This window comes from Orcinus orca, chromosome 20 (assembly GCF_937001465.1).
Source record: "Orcinus orca chromosome 20, mOrcOrc1.1, whole genome shotgun sequence".
NCBI lineage: Eukaryota > Metazoa > Chordata > Mammalia > Artiodactyla > Delphinidae > Orcinus > Orcinus orca.
The window spans coordinates 47,827,940-47,851,506 of NC_064578.1; the positions used below are offsets into that span (position 1 = coordinate 47,827,940).

General features: G+C 53.8%; 1 protein-coding gene across 5 annotated transcripts in view; it reads left to right on the plus strand.

Moving 5' to 3' along the window:
* Nucleotides 1-23,567, plus strand: part of GRIK5 (glutamate ionotropic receptor kainate type subunit 5) — a 57,308-nt gene that overhangs the window by 32,468 nt on the left and 1,273 nt on the right. For 4 of the 5 annotated variants that reach the window (XM_049703948.1, XM_049703947.1, XM_049703950.1 and 1 more), the window contains 7 exons: nt 11,669-11,785; nt 11,955-12,064; nt 12,462-12,635; nt 16,961-17,126; nt 17,673-17,898; nt 19,725-19,853; nt 19,948-20,069. In XM_049703948.1, coding sequence (XP_049559905.1) covers nt 11,669-11,785; nt 11,955-12,064; nt 12,462-12,635; nt 16,961-17,126; nt 17,673-17,898; nt 19,725-19,853; nt 19,948-20,069 — 1,044 coding nt within the window. The remainder of the gene's footprint in view (nt 1-11,668; nt 11,786-11,954; nt 12,065-12,461; nt 12,636-16,960; nt 17,127-17,672; nt 17,899-19,724; nt 19,854-19,947; nt 20,070-23,567) is intronic. The other variant, XM_004271228.4, reaches the window with a different exon arrangement.

Consider the following 23,567-nt stretch of genomic DNA (forward strand, 5'->3'; position numbering starts at 1 on the left):
CGAGTTGGGTGTGGGGCGTATTAGAAGAGCAGCCGGGCCCTGAGTGTGGGCAGGATTTGAATGTAGGTGAGGAGGGCAAGAGGCAGTGGGGTGGGGGGTGGTAGGCAGGGGTGCAGCGGAAAAAATATTTTGGAGTCAGACCAACCTGGCTTTGAGTGCTGGGGTGAGTCATTTCTTTCCTCGGAACCTCAGTTTCCTCTCCCTAGGATGGGGATAATGATACCTGACAGGTCTGTAGTAAGGTTACAGACACGCTGCACACGTTCTTGTCATAGGTTGTTCTTTTTATTCCAGGCATGAGAAGCCATGTGGGCGAATGCCCAAAAAAGACAAACAGGCCCCCAGCTTAGGGGCACGTCCAGGGCAGGTGTGTGGAGCCGGGACCTGTGGCCACAAACGGTCAGGGTTGCCTTGACATTGGACTTGGCTGACAGCGTCAGAGACTCTCACCCTCCTGAGCCCCTGAATGTCACCAGGGGAGACTCAAAAAGGCCACTTTGCTTGACAAGGATGTTTATCCCCGTAAGGCACTGATTTTCGAAAGTTGTTTTGACTGCAGAGCCTTTCTTCCGTTTGAAAGCGCCCTCAGGGCCCTGGACAAAGCAGAGCTGCTCTGGGGGTGACAGAGGTCGGGGGTGTCCCCCGGGTTCTGGTGGCTCGGTCTCTCTCACCCCACCCAGCTGGCAGGCCCGAGGCACTGCCCTACAGGCAGCCAGCTGGTTGAAAGCTTCTGCCCTGGGTGGGTTCAAGAGTCTGAAGCCAGGGCCTGAGGAGACAGGAGGCAGGAGCTGGTGGCCGGACGCCCACCTCACTGGCAGGCTTCCCTGTGACCTCATTGCCATAGCCTGGTCCCCAGTCTCGTAAGCTCAGAACTTTTGTTCATCAGGGCCCCCAGAAATAAGACTCCAGGAGAGCAGCCCTCCCCAGCCAAAGTCACCGTCAACTGGACATCTGTTTATTCATCAACAAAGAAGTCCTATTTACAGCTGTATGACCTTGGGCAAGAGTCTTAACTCCCTGTGCCTCGAGCCTTCCCTTAGGACTTAGTGTGAAGGTGCCTGGGGTAAGCATAGCAGGGCTGGGAGCTTTTCTCATTGGTTACTGCTCTTGTGGTCCTGCGTCCTGTTTGAGTCTCTGCTGAGCATTTGTTGTGTGACCTTGGGTGAGTTACATAACCTCCCTGTAAAACTGGGGAAATAACAAATGCTAGCACATAGGGCTGTTGTGAGCATGAAATGCGTTAATCCATGTACGGGCTTGGAACAAGGCCGGGCAGGTAGTGGGTGCTGTGTGCCTGTGCTATCGTTAGTGTTATTCCTGCCAGCACATACATACATTCATGCGTTCGTCCGTCCTCCAGCCAGCTAGTATTTATTGAGTGCCTACTGTATACCAGGCCCTGTGATACACCCTGGGGATTCAGTGGCCTGGCCTGGCCTTGCTCTTACGGTTAAAGACTTTGGCCCGCAGCCAGAGGTCCATGGGATGCACCCCCTGCACACAAAGGGCTGAGCTGGCTCAAATGAGGAAACAGAATCATCGGGGCTGCTCGATGGCCTGCGGGGAGGTCAGGGGAGGCTGGAGAGGGCCAGGACTTGGTGACCGCCTGTGGCGGGGGCGGAGGAGAGAGGACGTGAGCGTTCCTTCTGTTTCTGGCTTGGGCAGCTGGGCGATGGCGATGACATTTAGGGAGAGAACACTGGAGGAGGAGCAGGCTGAGAGTGCAAAGGATGGGCGGAGTTTGGCCTCTGCAAGGCTCAGCTGCCTGCTGTGGGATGGCCAAGTACACTGAGCTTCGCACAGATACTCAGCACTGTCCTCACAGCAGCAGCAGCTGACGTTTATGGACTTCACGCCACGCGCCAGGAACTTTGCAAGTGTTACTTAATTCTTCTAATAATCCTTCCTGGCCCAGAGGATCACTGCCCTCCTACCGATGTGAGATCCGGGGCTCAGTAGTGAACGGACTTGCCCCCAACACGCAGGGCTGCAGCCAGGTGTGACTGACCCAAGGCCTGTGTCCTTTCCAGACACCCAGCAGGTTACTTGGGAAGCCTAGAGTGGTCAAGGTGGTGCTCACACCGTGCCAGGCCCTTGTCCGAACCGTATGAACTTGTGTTAACTCCTTGACTCCTCACAGGCACCCCCTGAGGAAGGCCTGGTGTTTGCCCAGTTTTCTCTAATGGACAGAGTAAGGCACCAAGATACTGTCCAGGCCACATGGCTAGTGACAGGCAGAGCCAGGGCTGGCACCCCAGCAGGCTGGCCCAGAGCTGACAAGTGACTTCCAGATGGAAGACAGCCCAGGGCACCAGCATCCCCCCAGCCACCGCCCCCCAACCCACCCCCCACCCCCGGCCAGGCTCAGGGCTTGTGGGCCAGTCTCGAATTATGGTCCATTTATTCCACCCAGTGGCCACTGCTGGAATTACCTTTCTCCCTGCCATCACCGCTGTGCTGTGAATTCAGGCCCCGCCCCTCTCACCAGCCTCCTCCTGGGCCTCCTGGCCTCCTGTCTCTCTCCACTCCAGTTTGTCCTCCAGTAGGATCTCTGTACGAGGCAAGTCTGACCTATCACTCACAGGCTTTAGCTGTCACCCCCCGGGGCCCTCCGGTCTGGCCCTAAAGGACTAGGCAGATATCTTAGGTCGGGTTTCCAGGGAGCAGATTCCGAGGTGCAGATTAGCAGGCAGGTGTGTGCGGTGCCCTTGGAAAGCAGCGAGTGGAGGAGGAGGCCTGGGCAGAGGGAGGAGTTGAGCTGTGTTGCAGTCATGACTGGACCTCAGCCGTCCCACGGGCAGCTCTGGCGCTGGGATGGCCATCAAAGACATCCCCCTGGGCTTCCCTGGTGACGCAGTGGTTGAGAGTCCGCCTGCTGATGCAGGGGACGCGGGTTCGTGCCCTGGTCCGGGAAGATCCCACATGCCGCGGAGCGGCTGGGCCCGTGAGCCATGGCCGCTGAGCCTGCGCGTCCGGAGCCTGTGCTCCGCAACGGGAGAGGCCACAGCAGTGAGAGGCCCGCGTACCGCAAAAAAAGAAAAGACATCCCCCTGAGGTAAGGGGGAAGGCTTTTATGCCCCCCACCGACACGTCATTGGATGAGGGCTGTCCTCGGGGAGGGTCAGGACCTGGGGCAAAGGGGTTCTTCCACCTACAGAGCAATCAGCCACCAACACCTGGTACCATGAGTGCCTGATCCGGAAGGAGGGTCTGGGCGGCCACCACGGTGTCCACTACAGCTGTGGGCTGGTTAGATGCCAGACAGAGCCAGCTTCAGGTTGCCCGCTTTCCCGTGTGGTCCCTGGTGAGCCATTTCATCTCTCTGAACTAGCTTCCCCTCTTGAAGTGGGAATGATGTTCCCTCCCTCACAGAGTTTTGTGGGGAGTGGGTGAGGGGTAAGCTGGAGGTCCCACAACAGAGCCTGAGTTACCGGGGCCTTGCAGGTAAGGAGTTTGCGTGTTCTTGTTGTTTTCTTTTTGGCCGAGCCAAGTGGCTTGCAGGATCCTAGTTCCCCGACCTGGAATTGAAGCCGGGCCCCAGAATTGAAAGCACCGCATCCCAACCACTGGATGGCCAGGGAATCAACCCCCGCTTTTTTCCTCCTTTTTAAATTAATTTATTTATTTATTTTTGGCTGTGTTGGGTCTTCATTGTTGCGCACAGGCTTTCTCTAGTTGCAGAGAGCGGGGGCTACTCTTCGCTGCGGTGCCTGGGCTTCTTACTGTGATGGCTTCTCTTGTTGCGGAGCACGGGCTCTAGGCGCGCGTGCTTCAGGAGTTGTGGCTCACGGGCTCTAGAGCGCAGGCTCAGTAGTGGTGGCACACGGGCTTAGTTGCTCCACAGCATGTGGGATCTTCCCGGACCAGGGCTTGAACCTGTGTCCCCTGCATGGGCAGGCAGATTCTTAACCACTGTGCCACCAGGGAAGTCCCTTTTCTCCTTTTTGGATGTTGTTTTTATTGTGTTATGAAGTCACTGGAAGGTGCCATGATCTAATTTATTTATTCTTTTTTTTTTTTTTTTTTTGCGGTACATGGGCCTCTCATTGTTGTGGCCTCTCCCGTTGTGGAGCACAGGCTCCGGACGCGCAGGCTCAGCGGCCATGGTTCACGGGGCCAGCCGCTCCGCGGCATGTGGGATCTTCCCGGACCGAGGCACGAACCCGCGTCCCCTGCATCGGCAGGCGGACTCTCAACCACTGCGCCACCAGGGAAGCCCTATTCTTTTTTTTTTATTGAGGTGAAATTCATATAACATAAAATTAACCAAATTCAGTGGCATTTAGTATATTCACAGTATTGTGCAACCATCACCTCTATCTAGTTCCAAGACATTTTCATGACCCCCAAAGAAAACCCGAACCCATTAAGCAATCACTCCCAATTCCCCCCTTCCCCAGCTCCCGGCAACCACCACTCTGCTCTCTGTCTCCATGGATTTACTTATTCTAGACGTTTCATATAAATGGAATCAGCCAATATGTGGCCTTTTGTGTCTGGCTTCTCACACGGCATGATGTGCTTGAGGTCCATCCACGCTGTAAAATGATGAGTACTGCCTTTTAGGGCTGACTAATATTCCATTGTATGGATAGAGGACCTTGATTTAATTTCAAAATCATTTAAAAATGATTACTCTGGCTGCTGAGAAATAACCGTAGTGGACCAAGAGTAGAGACAAGGGGGTCCATTGGAAGGTGTGGAAGAGAGAAGATGCTGGCTTGTGCTCGAGTGGTAGCTGTGTCAGGTGTACCACCAGGTGGGATGTGTGCCAGAGGGTGAGAGGAATCAAGAGTGACTCAGGGTTTGGCTAAGCAGCTGGGCCAATGGCAAGGCCAGTTTCCACCGTGGGGAGGACATAGGAGGAGAAGCTTGGTGGGGTCGGGGGTCGGGGGGATAAGAATTATCTCTGGGTGTGGGTTGTTTGAGATGCCTATTTGAAATTCAAGGGGGAGACAAAAGAATTTCCTTGTGTGACTGAGCATGAATTATTTAACTTGTCCACTATTGATGGATATTTGGGTGGTCTCCAGTTTTTGCAGGCATAGACAATGCTACCATCAATTGGATTGGTGGGGGTATTCCTGAGGGATAAGTTCCAAGTGGTGGAGGCACTGGTTCAAAGGGTATGAATGTTTTTTAAGTATATACTGCCAAATGGTCCTTCAAAAAGGTTCCACCAATTTATATTCCCACCAAAAGTTCACGAGAATGTCAAGTTTTCCACACTCTTGCCAACAATGGGTATTATCAATCTTTTAAAAAAACCTTTGCCAATCTGAGAGGCTAAAAATATCTCATTGTTTTAAGCTAAACAGAATGTCACATGGCTGCATATTAACTCCCATGTGGATGTACTGTAATTTATTGAAGCATCTTTTATATTTAGTTGTTTCCAGGTATTTTTAGATGTTTGTTTGTGCTGTTAAAAACAACCATAAGCAAACATCTTTATGCACGAAAGCTTGGCTTGCATTGTAGCTGATTAGGATTGAATCTCAATAGAATTACCAGGTGAAAGAGGAAAACCCTTCGTATGGCTTTTGTTATATACTGTTGAACTGCTTTCCAGAAAGACTACATCAGTTTCTTTTTTTTTTTTTTCTTTTTTAACACCAGTTTCTATACAGGCTCCTTCTTGGCACTGAGGCTTTTGATGGATTTTTAGATATTCAGACAACCTCCTGTCATTTTCATAGATGGCAAGTCATTTTGATTTTTCCTGCTTTGTCTGGTGGACCACAGTAGGGCTTATGTGGCCAAGTGATAAATGGAGTCTGAGCCCAAGTTCCACTCAGAGTGGGCCTGATAGGCCCTTGGACTCACTCTGTGTTTTTCCAGGTCCTGGTTGTATAACTGGAATACGCTTTCTGACCTGTGGAGTCAGGGTCATTACGGTAGAAAGAGCCAGTGGAAGCCCCTAGAACTCCCCCTGTTTCCCAGGATAGTAATCCAAAAGCAATTCTACATCCTTTGGAGGAATTGCAGAGGTTAGTGCCGCCATTAACGGCTTGAAAGAAGCAGGGGTAGTGATCTCATCCCTGTTCAACTAGCCTGTTTGGCCTGTGCAGAAGGCAGCTGGATCTTGGAGAATGACTGTGGATTCTTGTAAATGCAATCAGGTGGTGACTCCAATCGCAGATGCTGGCCCAAATGAAGTATCTTTACTGGAGCAAGTCAACACAGCCGTTGGCAGCTGGTGTGAGCTACTGACCTAGCAAATGCTTTTTCCTCCATACCACTTTCCAAGGACCACCAGAAGCCAGGAGTATAAACCTTCAGTCTTGCCTCAGGCTGACATCAACTCTCTTGCTTTCTGCCATCATATAGACCAGCAGTTCCCAACCTTTTTGGCACCAGGGACTGGTTTCGTGGAAGACAATTTTCCACAGACTGGCGGGGGGATGGTTCAGGCGATAATGCGAGCGATGGGGAGCCATGGGCAGCGACAGATGAAGCTTCACTCGCCCGCCGCTCACCTCCTGCTGTGCGGCCTGGTTCCTAACAGGCTGCGGACCGGTGCCGGTCCACGGTCCAGGGGTTGGGGACCCCGATATAGAACACCGAGAACTTGGTCTCTTGACGCTGGTCCATCACATTGGCAACATTTTGCTGATCAGATCTTATGAGTCTGAAATAACATTTAGTGAGGAGGTTGGCAATAAACCCACGGCTGATACCAGTCAGTCAGTGTCCAGTCTGGAGACAAAACAGCGCCAGTTACTTGAACAGAATCATATCAGCTATATTTGTTTGTTTCTTTGTTTTGTTTTGTTGTTGTTTTTTTTTTTGGCTGCACCTCGAGGCATGTGGGATCTTAGTTCCCTGACCAGAGATCGGACCCGTGCCCCCTGCAGTGGAAGTTCGGAGTCTTAACCACTGGACCGCCAGGGAATTCCCCTCTTATCAGCTATTTGAACAGAGAGAATTTAATACAAAGAATTGTTAACTAGGGGTTCCCTGGCGGTCCAGTGGTTAGGACTCCATGCTTTCACTGCTGAGGTCCCAGGTTCAGCCCCTGATCAGGGAACTAAGATTCTGCAAGCCACACAGTGCAGACAAAAAAAAAAAAAAAAAAAATTGTTAACTAGATGTAAAGTTGTTAACCCACTAACTGAAAGAGTAAAAAGAAATCTAATGGATCCTGAAGGTAGCAGCTGGAGGAAGCAGCCATCACCCCGAGGGCTAAGGGGAAAGGGGAAGAAGTTGGAAAGATTAAACCTTAGAAACTCAGACGAGGGTCCCCATAGAGCTGAAACTCAGACCTTTGCTGTTTGTCTGGTATTGCGGATATCTGGTGGGGTTTTTGGATTTGAGCAACAACTTATACCTGGGTATAACTTGTGTGTGCTGCTTTAATCCCTTTACCAAACAACCTGCAAGGCTTTCCATATTGAGGGAGGCCCAGAGCGTGCAAAAGCTCTGCAGCAGGTCCTGGCTTCATGCAAGCTGATCTGCCACCTGGGCCTGATGACCCGGCAGATCCCGGGAAGTGTAGAGTGCTGGTGGCAAATAGGGAAGCAGGCACCAAGAGGTGACTCGCATGCAGACCTCTAGGGTTTTGAGGCAAATCATGCTGTTTTCTGCAGATACTATTCTCCTTTTGAGAAACTGCTCATTACCTGCTAGACACTGAACACCTGCCCATGGACAGTGAGTGACCCCGTGACCTGAGCGCTCATGTCACCTGGGTATTGTCATTTTGACATCAGTCAGGGGTCTACGGGGAAACTAATCACTCCAGATATTTGTGGGGTTTTTAAAAATATTTATTAATTTATTTAATTTTTGGCTGCATCGGGTCTTAGTTGCAGCATGCGGGATCTTTGTTGCGGCGCGCAGGATCTCCGCTGCAGCGTGCAGGCTCCTCGTTGCGGCCCGTGGGCTTCTCTCTAGGTGTGGCACACAGCCTCAGTAGTTGTGGCACATGGGCTTAGTTGCCCCGTGGCACGTGGGATCTGAGTTCCCTGACCAGGGATCAAACCCGCATCCCCTGCATTGGAAGGCAGATTCTTAACCACTGGGCCACCAGGGAAGTCCCCAGATATTTGAATGAAGAGAATTATTTACTAGGAATAAAGTTGCTAACTAGTTAACTGAGAGGGTAAAAGTTGAAGTCCAAGGCAGGAATCAGCATTTTTTCTGCAAGGGGCCACATGTAAATATTTCTGGCTTCCAGGTCATCCTGTCACTACTCAATTCTTCCATTGTATGGAAAGCAGTTGTAGACAATACCTAAACAAGTGCGCCTGGCTGTGTTCCAATAAAACTTTATTTTTCAAAATCGGGCAGTTGGGACTTGGCCTGAGGACCATAGTTTACACACCCTTGCTCTCTCTCAGGCATCAAGGAGGTAGCAAGGCAGGAAGTGGCTCTGTCTCAAGTTCTGAAGGAACAGAGAAGAGCTGAAACTCAGAAACTTAGAGGAAGGGCTCTGTGGGGCGGAAACTCAGACCCCGAGGAGGGGCACTCGCCAGCTGGTGCTGGTGCCCCAAGAAAGGCTGGGCTAGGCTGGTTCTGCAAGTGCTGGGAAGCTGCAGGCTGAACTTGTCTGCCGCCCTGTGGAAGAAATGCTGCTGCCTTTGGCGCAGAAAGGCTGGGGACCCGAGAGTAGACCAGAAGGAGCAGGTAACTGTCCTTCCTCCAGCCTTGCAGCCTTCCTCTAGTGCCCCCTATTGGCAGAGCCTGTCAGGGAGCTGATGGCACAGCACAGATGGTTTGCACAGAGCTGGTGTACAGGGCGGGCTGGGGCAGAGGGACAGTCACAAGTGCTTTGGTTGGTTTTTAGGCATTTAGATAATCCCCCTGTCATTTCTACAGGTGGCTTATCATTTGGATTCTTCCTGATTTCATCCCAGAGATTAAACTGTCAGGGTTCCCTTGGGGAGGGAAGTCTTCTCTAAGGAACAGGTGTCCCTTTTGGGAAATGAAGGAGGAAGAGGAGGAGGTGGAAAGGGGGCAGGGGTTCCCAAGACTCTGAGAGGGGTCTAGAAGAACTTGCAGCATTTAAGGATCTGTCTGTCCTCCATTCGGAATTCATCTCAAATCGGACCACCTCCTCTCCACCTCTACTTAGCCCCACCCCTAGCACCTCTGTGGGCATCTTTAGTCAGCTTCCACTCTTGCCCCTGTGGTCTGTTCTCAGGGCGGCCAGATCATGTTACCCTCCGCTGCACACACCCTCTGATGTGATGTCGTCTGTTGCCCTTGGGGTAGAATCCGGCCCCCTTCCCCTGGCCTGCAAGGCCCTGCAGGGCTCTGGTCCCCACTCTGCTGCATTTCCCACCCCACCCCCCTTTCTGCTCCAGCCACCCTGGACACTGTCTTAGGTGCAGTGGAAAAGCCACCCAAGGGTTTTTAAACAGGTGACTATCATTTTGGATGGGGGGCGTGTTATGAGCAGAGGCAGGGGTCCAGTGAGGAGGCTGATGGGTTATCGTGGGGGGCCTTTGCCAGGACAGACCTCCTGTGGGTGCATAAAAATAAAGATTCCTGTATTAGCTAACATTGTTCACAACGATTCACATATTAGTCACGAGAGTGGCAAGTGCACAAGAAAGGAGAAAACCGGGAATTCCCTGGTGGTCCAGTGGTTGGGACTCTGCTCTTTCACTGCCGAGGGCGCGGGTTCGATCCCTGGTTGGGGAACTAAGATCCCACAAGCCATGGGGTGTGGCCAAAAAAAAAGGGGGGGGAACCACTCCTTACTCTCAACACCCAGGAATTCCCAGGGGTATGCTCTGAATCCAGTGCGTTCTGGGCCCCTGCCACACATGGCCGCCTCTGGATTCTGCCTTGGGGACGTGCCATCTCTCTCTCACCCTGCCGTAGTTGCTTCATCTATGCTGTCTCTCTCTACTCTTGGTTAATCTTCTGGGTCTGTCCTCTTTCCCTGACATCGAATTGCCTTTCAGATCTCTTCTCTCCTAGACCCTGGATTTCATTTTGGGTCCACGTGATCTCTCCTTGACCTTGGTTTTCTTTTCAGCCTGTGCCACGTCTCTTTGCAGTATCTTTGGGGCCTGTGCCCTCTCTCCCCACCCCAGTTCTGTCCTAGTCTGTATTACCTCATGTGGTCTCAGTCTCAGCCCCTTGGGGGGTGAGTGTGTCCCTCCTCCCAGGCCAGTGATCCAGGACCTTGACTCTTATTTCAGCCCCAGGGGGAGGACTCTACTTGAATTTGGAGTCAGTGCTGGGGCCCGGTTGAGCCCTGGGCGATGGAATCAGTATGCCTGGAAGGAGCGTCCTGGGAGCCGGGTTCCAAATCCAGGAGACAACTCGCTCCCCTCCTGCCCAGTTTTACAGAGGACCAAACTGAGGCCCAGAGACATGGAAGCAAGCGCCTGCCCCTGGTCACCCAGTGAGCTTGGGGCAGAGCCAGGGCTCTCTACTCCCACCCGCGGCCCTTCCCAGCACCCTGCCCCCTCTGTCATGTATGTGCACACGTGAGCCCACGTGTTTGGGTGTGTGCACTGTGCCTCTAGGGAATGCCCCCCACGATGTCATCACTCCTCCCTACACTCGCGTGCAGGGCACGGGTTTGTCTGCCTGAGTCCACGTGGACAGTATGTCACTGGGTCAGCCTGTGTCTGGGCACGCATGTGTGGATATGGCATGGTGTGCACATGGTGGTGTAGACCTGACCGGGTACAGTGCTCACGTGTGCAGTGTGTGTGTGTGTGTGTGTGTGTGTGAGAAGTGCCAGGTTTTTTCCCAGCCTGTGTCCTGCCCACAGCTAACGACTGGCTGATGTGCACTTGGCCAAGAGCGAGATGGCCTCTTTGGATCAGGCATTCCAGTGTGTCAGCGAGACCCCAACACACACCCTTTTCTCCGCCATACCCCACCTACTGCCCACCCTTCACCACTTCAGACCTGGACCCCAGCCACCCCTCCCCGACTCAAGACCACGTGCAGCTTCTCCTGAGGTCGTTACCTCAACTGAGCCGGGCGTGGTCCTGTGTGTCAGGGGTGGCTTCATGCACACATCTAGGTCCCTGGTGTCTGCCAGGGGCAGGAGAGTGGAGGTCATGTCTCTGCTTTATGGTCCCCAGCCCCTGCCTTTCCTCCCTAGTGCCTTTGCCTCTCTGAGCCTCAGTTTCCCCTTCTATAAAATGGGCCTAGTAGTGGCCCTCAGGGAGCTGTTAAGAGGATTATACAAGATAATCTATATAAAGTGACATCTAGCATGGAGCCTGGCACACAGTAAGCGCTTGATAAATATTCCCTGTTAATTGTTCATACAGAAGAGAAAACCAAAGCTCCAAGAGGGTCCTGAGTGGGTCAGCGTCCAGGCATCTCAGCTCCAATCTCAGGCTCTCTCTTCAGGACCCCGGCATGGTGGGAGTGGTGGGGGTCAGCGGTAGGTTTTATAAAGCAGGGTCTTAATGATGAACTTGACTGGGGAGTGGGAGAGATTGGATGAGGCAGGGCAGCCGGGCAGGAAGGAGGCCACAGGAGCCGCTTACAGCAGATGTGAGATGACAAGGGTCCAGCTGGAGGCCCGAGGTGCACTCTTGGAGCCAGTCCCCTGGCTCCTTCTGCTGTCCTCTCTCTTTGCCTCTCTCTCACCTTCTGATATTCTAAGTCGCTCCCTCAGTGCGTTCTCTCTAACTGCCCATCTGTCTCCCTGGCCCGCCCATCTACCCCCGCCCCGCTTCCCCTCCAGCAGAAGGCAGACCTGGCTGTGGCTGCGTTCACCATCACAGCTGAGCGGGAGAAGGTCATCGACTTTTCCAAACCCTTCATGACCCTGGGAATCAGCATCCTCTACCGTGTGCACATGGTACGGTTCCCCTGGAGGTGGGGGTGGGGGCTGGTGCTGGGGCCGGACACCCAAGGGAGGCAGAGGCTGTGGGCTGGACCTCGGATGGGCCGGTGGGGCTCATGGGCCCCGGGGCTGGGGGAGGGGCTCAGGTCTGTGTGGCTCCGGCTCTCATTCCGTCTCCCACCAGGGCCGCAAGCCTGGCTACTTTTCCTTCCTGGACCCCTTCTCCCCTGCTGTGTGGCTCTTCATGCTTCTGGCCTACCTGGCTGTCAGCTGTGTCCTGTTCCTGGCCGCCAGGTGAGTCCACTACCTGCTGCCTGGGAAGGAGAGGGCGGGGAGGAAGCACGAGCCTGACCTTTCTGTTGTCTGTCTGGACCATCCTCGGCCTCCACTTGGGGCCTTGGATTCCCTGCACCCTCCCTTCTCCCTTTCTGGCCCTGTCTCTGTATTTCCTTCTTGTGGTTCTGACTTTTGCTCCATGGTTCTCTCTGGGTCTCTCCCCTTCCCATTCTTTCTGTCCCCCTCCCCTTTTGCCTGCACTGTCTCTGTTTCTCTGTGTGTGTGTGTGTCTCTCTCTGTCCATCTCTGTCTATCTTCCCCTCCGTTTTTGTCCCCCCATCTCTTCTGATCACGGTGGCTCTCTCTTTCCTCTGTTCCTCTCCTTTTTCTCCCCATTCCCCATGTCTCTCCACAGGCTGAGCCCCTACGAGTGGTATAACCCGCACCCGTGCCTGCGGGCACGTCCCCACATCCTGGAGAATCAGTACACGCTGGGCAACAGCCTCTGGTTCCCCGTGGGGGGCTTCATGCAGCAGGGCTCGGAGATCATGCCCCGGGCGCTGTCCACACGCTGCGTCAGCGGAGTCTGGTGAGAGGCTGCCTGTCTGCCCCAGCCGGGGCTGACGGAGGTGGGGAGGAGGGCGGGGGGGTTCTGAGGCCTGGGCCCATTCCTGTGTCCCACACAAGCTGTGTGACAGGGAATGGGGTGGGGGCAGCTGAGCCCCAGCTCTGCCACTCACTGGCTGTGTGACCTTGGGTCTCCATGCCTCAGTCTCCTCATCTGATAAATGGGGATAAAAATGCCCATGTCTCAGGTTGTAAGGATTCGGTGTGGCTAAGGGATGGGAAAGTGCTTCTGCTGACCTGAGGGGTTATAATCAGGACAGTATTGGCATTGTTACTGCTGTCTCGGACATTGCCCGGGCAATCACAGAGACACTGGAATCCTTGAGCCAGGACAGCCTTCACTGTCCAGACGTTGAGGCTGAGGCCCCGGACAGGGATACCTGCTCCCTCAAAGTCCCACGTGGATCCCGTAACTTTTGTTTTTGGCCACACCTCGCATGGCTTGTGGGATGTTAGTTCCTTGACCAGGGATTGAACTCGGACCCTCAGCAGTGAACGCACCAAGTCCCAACCACTGGACTGCCAGGGAATTACCCAGACCCAGTAACTTATTTTGAACGGAACTTATTTTGCCCCCAAGACAAGCTCCAAGAACCTATGTGTCAGAGAGCAGACACTGACAACTGGTGGTGTCTGGCCCATAGTTTAAAAGATTTTGAATTAGTTGGCATTTAAAAATTGGGTAAATTCACTTAGAAATTCAGATTCCTCTTTTTGTTTTGTTTTGGCCACGCTGCGCGGCTTGTGGGATCTTTGTTCCGGGGCACAGCAGTGAAAGCCCGGAATCCTAACCACTAGGCCACCAGGAAACTCCCCAAATTCAGATTTCTCACTTTTCTCAAAGATTTGGGAGATCTGGTAGTGCTCGGCTGGCGTTCCCACCTGGCGTCGATGCCTGTTCCACTGGCCTCAGTCCTCTCTCCCTCCTTCAGTCACTTTTTTTTTTTTAATTTTTTTTTTTTTGACTGAATTGGGTCTTTGTTGCTGCATGTGGGCTTTCTCTAGCTGCAGCGAGCGGGGGCTACTCTTCACTGCGGTGCGCGGGCTTCTCATCGCGGTGGCTTCTCTTGTTGCGGAGCACAGGCTCTAGGCGCGCGGGCTTCAGTAGTTGTGGTTCACGGACTCAGTAGTTGTGGCTCGAGGGCTCTAGAGTGCAGGCTCAGTAGTTGTGACACATGGGCTTAGTTGCTCCGCGGCCTGTGGGATCTTCCCCGACCGGGGCTCGAACCCGTGTCCCCTGCATTGGCAGGCAGATTCTTAACCACTGCGCCACCAGGGAAGTCCTCCTTCAGTCACTTTCTGGCCTGGCTTCCATATGCACTCACATTTGCCACCCTATCTTTGAAATAGCATCTGGGCTTGGTTGCAGTTCATATAACTCTTCTCAGCTCCTTTTCCTCATTAGAACCACAGAAAGCCGAGGAGCATGCTTAGGATAAGGAATATTCTCTGGTTTTATGGATTAGAAGATCGAGACCCAGAGAGAGGAAGTGGTTTGCTAAAGAGCATGCATTTGGCTAGAGGCAGGGCTGGGCTGAGCCAGCCTCCCGCCCCAGTGCCACCCACCCCGTAGGCCCTGGGTGCCTCTCCAGGGCAAACTGAGGCATGGGGCCTCCTCCCCATCAGTCAGGATCTATGCTCAGTAGTCATTCAGCAAGAGGTGCTTCTCAGGCCCTTCCATGTGCCAGGCACTCAGGCAGGTGGAAAATCAGTCCTCAAGAGGCAAAGGAACTGAGAATAAACAGATAAATAAACACAAGGACATCATATTTTATGCCAAGAATATGTCCCGAAGATATTGTTTGATTCAAAACTTGTTTGTTCAGGACTAACCATAACGGTGGCAGGTTTTTCTCTTTCCCAGCTAAGCGAGGCTAACTACCATCTGGCAGTTGTTTGCAATTTGCTTGGTCCATTGGCTTTGAAACTTTTTGTTTGTTTGTTTTGGTTGCACCAGGTCTTAGATGTACCTGGCGGACTCCTTAGTTGCGGCTCCAGAGCTCCTTAGTTGCAGCATGTGGGCTCCTAAGTTGCAGCACGTGGGCTCCTTAGTTGCAGCGGGGCTTTGAAACGTTCTTTTTCTTTTCTTTTTTTTTTTTTTGGTGGTATGTGGGCCTCTTACTGTCGTGGCCTCTCCCGTTGCGGAGCACAGACTCCAGACGCGCAGCCTCAGCGGCCATGGCTCATGGAACCAGCTGCTCTGCGGCACGTGGGATCCTCCTGGACCGGGGCACGAACCTGCGTCCCCTGCATCGGCAGGCGGACTCTCAACCACTGTGCCACCAGGGAAGCCCCTACGTTTTTTTTTCTTTAATTTTTAAAATTTTCTGGATGTGCCGCATGGCATGTAGGATCTTAGTTCCCTGACCAGGGATCAAAACCGTGCCCCCTGCAGTAGAAGCTCGGAGTCCTAACCACTGGACCGCCAGGGAGATCCCTAAACTTTTGAATCTTGATGATTTTTTTTTTTTTAACATTTTGAAATTGGCATCATGTCAGGAGTACCCTGTATTCATTTCCTGTTGCTGCCGCAACAAATTACCACAAACTTTGTGGCTTAAAAACAACATAAATTTATTCTCTTATAGTTCTGGAGGTCAGAAGTGCAAAATAGATATGACTGTGCTAAAATGAGGCTGTTGGCAGGGCCAGTTCTTCTGGAGGCTCTGGGGGAGAATCCATTTCCTTGCCTTTTCCAGCTTTTAGAAGCTGCCTGCGTTCCTGGGCTTGTGACCCCTTCCTCCATCTTCAAAGCCAACAGCATAACGTCTTCAAATCTCTCTCTCTGACTCTGACCTCCTTCTTCCGCATAAGGACCCTTGTGATTCCATGGGCCCAACAAGATAATCCAGGCTAATCTCCCCATCTCAAGACTCTTAACTTAATCATATCTGCAAAGACCCTTTTACCCTGTGAGGGAACATATTCACAAGTTCCAGGGATGAGCATGTAGACATCTTTGGGGGGCAAGCCTTTCTTCTGCCTACCACACACCCCGACTAAACTTTATTAACATTTTTAATATAATGATGTATCAGATGTATGTAAACTGCGCTATTGAAGAACCAAACAGGGTGCAGTGAAAGAGAACAGTAGAGAATGAGGGTGCTCGGGAAGGGCCCCTCTGAGGAGGTACCATCTAGGCTGTTTCATCTGAAGGTGCAAACAGAGGCATGCCTGGCAAAGAGAGGGAGGCGCATTCCAGCCGGGCACGAGAGGGAGGCATGTGTGAGGAGGTGGCTGAGAGGGCGTGAAGGGACCCGCTGTGAAAAATCTGGCCGAGTCCCCCAGTCAGGTGGGGGACCAGTGACCAACTCTCTACAGCCCATCCCTTCTGCTCCTCAGTCAGGGACCCTCTTCCCCAGCTGGGCGTTCTCTGCCCCTTCCCATCGCTGTCACCCAGGAAGCCCACAGTCATGTCCCCTCTCTCACCTTTGACCCCTTGGACCTCAGGCTCACTCTTGTCTCCACCCCGAGTCTTCCCCCACATTCAGTCATTCAACAGATGTTTCTTAATCTCCAGATGTGACCTCGGCCTGGTGATTCAGCAAGCCAGGGCTGGTGGTAGGGCGGTGGGGGTGGGTGCCAGTGCTCTAGGGACTTGGCTGCCCCCTGAATAGCAGCAGCTCGGCCAGAACTCCCCTCCTGGGCCCCTCATCTCATGTCCACACAGGCCATAGCCTCCTGCCGCCACACCCAAGGGCTTGCCATGGTTCAGGACAGCTCTGCCTTGGAAATCAACGTTTCTTTTCTTTTAATTAATTAATTTATTTATTTTTGGCTGCGTTGGGTCTTCGTTGCTGCGCGCGGGTTTTCCCTAGTTGCGGCGAGCGGGGGCTACTCTTCGTTGCGGTGCATGGACTTCTCATCGCGGTGGCTTCTCTTGTTGCAGAGCACGGGCTCTAGGCACGTGGGCTTCAGTAGTTGTGGCACGCGGGCTCAGGAGTTGTGGCTCGCGGGGTCTAGAGCACAGGCTCAGTAGTTGTGACGCACGGGAATTAGTTGCTCCATGGCATGTGGAATCTTCCCGGGCCAGGGCTCGAACCCGTGTCCCCTGCATTGGCAGGCGGATTCTTAACCACTGAGCCACCAGGGAAGCCCTCTGAAAGCAATTTTAAACCCAAGGAATCTGGCTCCAGATTCCATGCTCCCAGCCCCTCCACTAGTCAGCAGTCAGCCTTCTAGATGCTGGGGTCACTGAGGGGGCACCACCAGTGGGGCGCATGGCCACAGGGGCAGGGGGGCAGTGGCGGCTCCAGCCTGTAGCTCACCCCTCCCCCCCCCCAGGTGGGCCTTCACCTTGATCATCATCTCCTCCTACACGGCCAACCTGGCCGCCTTCCTCACCGTGCAGCGCATGGAGGTGCCTGTGGAGTCGGCCGACGACCTGGCGGACCAGACCAACATTGAGTATGGTACCATCCACGCTGGCTCCACCATGACCTTCTTTCAGGTGGGGCCCCCGGAGCCACCCAGGCTTGGTTTCGGGATCCCCGCTGTGCACAGCAGCGCAGGGTAGGGCAGTGCATTCCTCAGAAGGTTCCCGCGGGGCCGTAGGAAGTAAGCTGTCCTGTTTGGCTTGGACGCAGGTCTCCCTGAAGCAGGCTGGGCGCTGGGTGTATATGGTTGAGCACCTGCTCCCAGCTTCTCTGAATAAGGCCTGGGAACACTGGAAGACAGGGCTGGTGTCAAGCCGAGCCGAGGCCCAGGGGTGGAAGAGAGAAAAAGGGTTGAAGAGCAGGCTGTGGCTGCGTCTTCCCAAGCCTTCGGTCCTCAGGGTCCTCGCTGGGCTGGTGGGTGTGGGGTTGGCTTGGATCTGGCCCTGAGCAGTCTGTCTGTCTTGTGCATCTCCTCTGTCTTTGGCTCTTCCTGTCCTCCTCTGGTCTCCCCGCTCTCTCGGGTTGAGGGAGACTTTCTAGAGGGCAGGGGACAGGGCTCAGGGGAAAGGCAGGAGTGGAAAGACCCTCACCCGTCTTCCCCTCATGCGCCCTCTGTCCAGAATTCACGGTACCAGACGTACCAGCGTATGTGGAACTACATGCAGTCGAAGCAGCCCAGTGTGTTTGTCAAGAGCACAGAGGAGGGCATCGCCCGTGTCCTCAACTCCCGCTATGCCTTCCTGCTCGAGTCCACCATGAATGAGTACCACCGGCGCCTCAACTGCAACCTCACCCAGATCGGGGGTCTCCTCGACACCAAGGGCTACGGCATCGGCATGCCGCTGGGTATGGCGGCAGTGGGGTGGGGTGGGAGGCCGTGGGTCTCCAGGCAGCTGAAACCAAGCTGTGTGAGCAGGCCAGGGAGTAGGCCAGGCCCTTCCCGAGCAGGCTGGGTGTGCTGTGTGTGGCCTCCTAGCTGTGTGGCCTTGGGAAGGTGATGCCACCTTCCTGAGCCTCTGCACCCTCCACCTGCATATGAACAGGCCTAGGAACGATCAGCTCCAGCCCTGGAGGGCTGTTGGGAGAACCCGGTGATACTGTGCACAAGTCAGTGCGCGTGAGCCGTGAGGCGCATTCCCTGCCTTCCCCCATTGGTCCGAGGGCCCCTCGAGGGTGAGGACCTGGGTTTATTTACTTCATATTCTCTGCACCAAACCCACAGCCTGGCTCAGAGCAGGTGGTCCAGCAACATAATGGATGTTGCTGGATCGGTGGAAGGGAGGGAGAGAGGGAAGGAGGGAGGGAGGAAGAATGATGGATGGATCTGCTAGGGAGACTTGGACATGCTTTTCCAGGGCTTGGTGCTGGAAACTCACCACCAATTTTGCCACCAAATTTTGGCATTTCGGCTTTTAAACCCACCTATATTCTGATGACCACTGCATTTCTTAGCTATGACTACATAACAAATTACCCCAAATCTTAGCAGCTTTGTGGTAGGGTCAGTGCTGTATCAGGGAAGCAGTATAGCCTGGTGCTTTGAGGGACAGGCTCTGGAGTCACAACAACCTGGATTCAAATCCCAGCTTCCTCCCTGACTCAGGCAAGAGTGTCACCTGCTTCATGCAGATAATGAGGGTGATAACACGTGCCTCACAGCATTATTGTGAGACTTAAGTACGCTTCTGTGGACCAAGGGTCTGGCACATAGTAGGTGCCTGGTAAATACCAAGCACCCCACTTGCCTGCATCCCTAGTTCCTGGCACCTGGTAGATGCTGAAGAACTATAGTAGTAAATGAAGAAATGAGTAGAGGGTAGGATATGGGTGGGGTGTGTGGGGCCCAAGGATGGTTTAAGGGGAGGATCTGAGGGTAGAGAGGAGAGAGGTGGTCCAGGGTTGGGGCCACGCAGAGGAGAGGTGTGGCTGGGGGTTCGTTCACTTGGCAGATCTGATGTCCTACTGTGTGCCGGGACTGCTCTGGGTGCTGGGATGCCACAGCGGGGAGCTAGCTGCTCAGCCCTCACCTCCAGCCGTCTACTAGGGGTGCAGACAGACAGTAAACACATAGCTTTATAATGTGATGTCAAGCAGTGTCAACTGCTCTGAAGTAAATAAGGGGAAGAGATGGACAGGGAGTGGGGTGCTTGCTGTCATTTTAAATAGAGTTAGAGAAGAGCCCCTGAGGCACCCTGTGAGCAGAGTCCTGAGGAAGTGAGGGAAGGAATATTCCAGGCAGAGGCAAAGGTCCTAAGGGAGCCCCAGGTGGTGGGACCAGTGAATGCAGAATGTTGTTGAACATTTGAAGATTTTTTTTTCTAGCTGCAGACAGAGCTGTTGGAGAGTTTTAAGCACCAGAGAGGCGTGATCTCTGGCTGTGTTTCTGAAACTGTCCCTCTGGCTGCTGTGTTGAGAAGAGCCTGGCAGGGAGAGAGTGGGGGGGGCACAGGGAGAGGGGACTGGTGACAAATGTGACAAGTGGGGGCTTGGCCCAGGGGTGGTTGCAGGGGAGGTGGCGAGCAGTAGTCAGATTTGAAGGTGGACAGGGAAGATGCTGGGGATGCTGCAGAGGTGGGAGGAGAGCAGCTGCAGAGGGGAGGGAACATCTGGGGCTTGGGCCGGCAGGGCTCCAGGGTCCCGATGACCGTCCACCCCCCGTGTGCCCGGTCCAGGCTCCCCGTTCCGGGATGAGATCACACTGGCCATTCTGCAGCTTCAGGAGAACAACCGGCTGGAGATCCTGAAGCGCAAGTGGTGGGAGGGGAGCCGGTGCCCCAAGGAAGAGGACCATCGAGCTAAAGGTCAGCCACCCCTGCACGCCGTGCCCTTCCCAAAGGCCCCTTGCCACCCCTGGCCCACGCAGCCCGACCCCTGGCTCTCCCCCTCCACCCCCAGGTTTGGGCATGGAGAACATCGGCGGCATTTTTGTCGTGCTCATCTGTGGCCTCATCATTGCTGTCTTCGTGGCAGTCATGGAATTCATATGGTCCACGCGGAGATCGGCAGAGTCAGAAGAGGTGAGGGGGCTGGTGAAGGGTGTGTGGGAAGAAGTGGGACCCCAGGGGCAGGGGGTGTGAACACTATGGCATTGGGAGCCGTTACTGGAAGAATGCGAGGGTTGGGGGGCTCGGAGCTGGGGACGTGAGAGGATCGGAGCGACTCCAGGGGTCCAGGAGGTCCATAAAGAGGTGAGAGCAGGGAGCTCCCTGATGGTCCAGCGGTTAGGACTCTGCGCTGTCACTGCAGAGGGCCCAGGTTTGATCGCTGATGGGGGAAAAAACTAAGATCCCACAAGCCGCGGTGCGGCCGAAAAAAAAAAAAAAGAGGTGAGAGCAGACGGAAGGCGGTAGAGAGGGTCCACGAACATGAGGAAGGACAGAGGGGGAAGAGGGCGCAGGCAGAGATGAGGATGCAGGGGAAGGAGTGTGGAGGGGCAGAGAGAAGGATATGGGGAAAGAATGAGGTGGTAAAGCAAGAAGAAATAGGAGGAGAGACAGGGGCAAGGAGAATGCAGCTGAATGCGACAGCAGGAAGACAGACTTGCTGGCCGGTCTCAGCCCACACGCGGGCATGGTGGTCCCCAGCCATACTCCAGTGCTAACCCCGCGGGCCCCCGTGCTCCTCCACGATTCCAACCTTTCCCTCTCTCTGCCAGCCTCCAGCCAACCTCCTCTCCTCCTTGCTTTGAGCCCATGACCTTGCTTCTCCTGGCCTGAGAAAAGCAGAGGAGTCGGAAAGCGTGCCAAGCCCCACCTCTACATCCACCTACCCTCATGCTTTCTCCACTCGCCCCGTTAGTGACTCTAGATGAACATCCACGCTCCTCGCTAAGGCTTCTCCGCATGCGCCCTGTCTCCTCCTCTCTCGCCTTCCCAAGGACATTCCTCAGCTGTTCTCTCCTTCCCTCCGGCATCATCAGCTTTTCTCCTTCTACTGGATCAAGCCCGGCAGCATACAGATGTGCTGTCATTTCTCCCATCTTCAAGGAACCCTCTCTGGACCCCGTTTCCCCTCCTAGTCACCACCCCATTTCTCCCCTTCTGTTGTAGCCTTGACAGGGTGTGTCCCTCTGCTGTTTCCAGTTTCTGTCCTCCCATTCCTTCTTGGACACACTCCCATCCAGCTCCTGTCCCCACCTCTCTTCTGAAGCCAATCTTGCCACCAGCGACCTCCGCATCTGAAATCCAGCGCCTGAGTCTCTGGCCTCATCATCATGGGGCAGCCATGGGCTTCAGCACAGCCGATCACTCTCACCTCACAACGCTCTCTTCCCTGCTCCTGCCTCATTTTCCTCCTACCTCTCGGGCACTGTTCTGTTGGGGCGCCCTAGGGCTCGATCCTTGGACTTCTTCTCTTCTCTTTCTCCCTTCTCTTGGTGATCCCATCCAGCCAAATGGTTTGTAAGACCATCTGTATGCTGATGACTCCTGTATTATTTATCTTTTGCCATGTAGCAAATTATCCCCCAATTTAGCAACTTAAAACAGCAAACTTCTATCAGTTCACAGTGTCCATAGGTCAGGAATCTGGGAGCAGCTTAGCTGGGTGGTTCTGGCTGCCCAGTGTCTCTGGTAAGGTCATGGTCATGATGTTGGCTGGGGCTGCTGTTGTCTGGAGGCTCGACTGGGGCTGGAGGATCCACTTCCAGGATGGCTCACTGTCTCAAAATGTACCTGTGGGGTTTTAATTTATGGAAGTGACTGAGCAGAAGAGGCCAATGCCAGTGAAAGAAGAAATTATTACTTACATTACCTGACAGGAGGGGGCCTACCGCGCCACATAGGGCCACAAGGAAAGCACCAGATTTGGTCAGGAGGCAGAAGAAGGGAGAGAGAAACCTAGGGCAGAGCCTTTACTGGGGTTTCCATGAGAAGGGCAAGGCAGCTAAGGAAACGGCTTAGGACTGGGCAGTGTGCGTACTGTCAGCAGGCTCTGGACTAGAGGGGTGGTCTCTAATTGTCTGGTACCCAGCCCTGGGTTGATTTAGGGCAGGGGAAATATTGGCTTGATGTGTGAGAGTCAGATAAAGGGGGTGTATAGACTCAGGATTGGTTGGTTTTCATGTGAAAGGCAGGTTCCCAGCCCTTTGCTATCCCTAACAATTGGCTAGCTCTGGGAGGGCAGTCTCTCCCTGGCTAGCAAGATGTTTCAGATGTCAAAACATCCTAAGATAGAGAGAATAAAAATACACTCATTCACATAGCAGTTGGCAGGAGGCCTCGGTTCCTCACACAGGGACTTCTCCATAGGGCCGCTTGAGTGTCCTCACGCCGTGGCAGCTGAGTTTCCCCAGAGCGAGTGATGCAAGAGAGAGTCAGGAAGAAGCCAAAATGTCAGCTGACCTAGCCTTATTCTGTTGGTCACAGAGTGAACCTCATACAAAGGCAAAGGGGACTACACAAGGGTGTGAACACCCCAGGGGCAGGATCTTGGAGGCTGCCTACCATAACCCTCAAATGTGTATCCCTTACAGGGGCCTCTCCCTGAACCCACGGTTTGTAAATTCAGCTCCACACTTGACATCTCCACGTGGATGTCCACCAGGTAGTGTGTGACGTCATGTGGCCAACACAGAGCTCCTGCCCACCCATTAGGCAATGCCATCATTCCAGTTGCTCAGGCCAAAATATGTGGAGTCACCCTTCACTCCTCCCTCTTTCTCACGCCCTCTATCTGATCTCTGGTGACCGTAACAGCTTCCTAGTGGGCCCCCTGCTCTTGCCCTTGGCCTCCCTACAGTCTGTTCTCTGCACAGCTCCAGAGGGATCCTGTGAAAGCACAGCAGTCCTATGCTTAAAACTCTCCAGTGGCTCCCGTCTGGCTCAGAGTAAAAGCCAAACCCTTACCGTGGCCTCTGGGCCTTACACAAGCCGGCCCCCGTTGCTCCCCTGACCTCACCTCCTCCCTCTCCCCTTTGCCCACCGCACCTTGGCCACCCTGACCTGCTCCACATTCCTCCAGCACCTCACACCTGTAACCAGCTGAACGGTCTGCCTTCCCTCCTGCCAGGCCCCACGCAGCTCATCCTGCACTGCGTTTGTCTACTTGCAGTTCCTCTTCTCAATGAGTCTCCCCTAAGGACCCATCTCAAAATTCAGCATCACTCCCCACCCACACCCCCACCTATTTTCCCAATTTAATTTTTCTCCAAAGCACTCATCACCATCTAACATACAACTTATATTTACATATTTATGTTTTGTCTCTGCACACTGGAATATAACCTCCATGAGGGCAGGAACTTCTGTCTGTTTTGTTCTCTGCTGTAACTCCAGTGCCTGAAACAGTGCCTGGAACACAGTAGGCGGTCAGCAAATACGTCTGGCAATAATGCGTGCATGAATCAGTGGTCGAGGATGGAGAACGAGTACAAGGGAAGGACTAGAAGCAGTTATAAACTTTCGAGTGAAAAGGCAAGAGGAAGGAGTAGGAAGAGAGGAGCGTGGATCGGAGGTGAAGGGCAGATTTAAGAACAAATCCAAAGAAGAATGGAGACTGGAGCGAGAAGTGGAGGA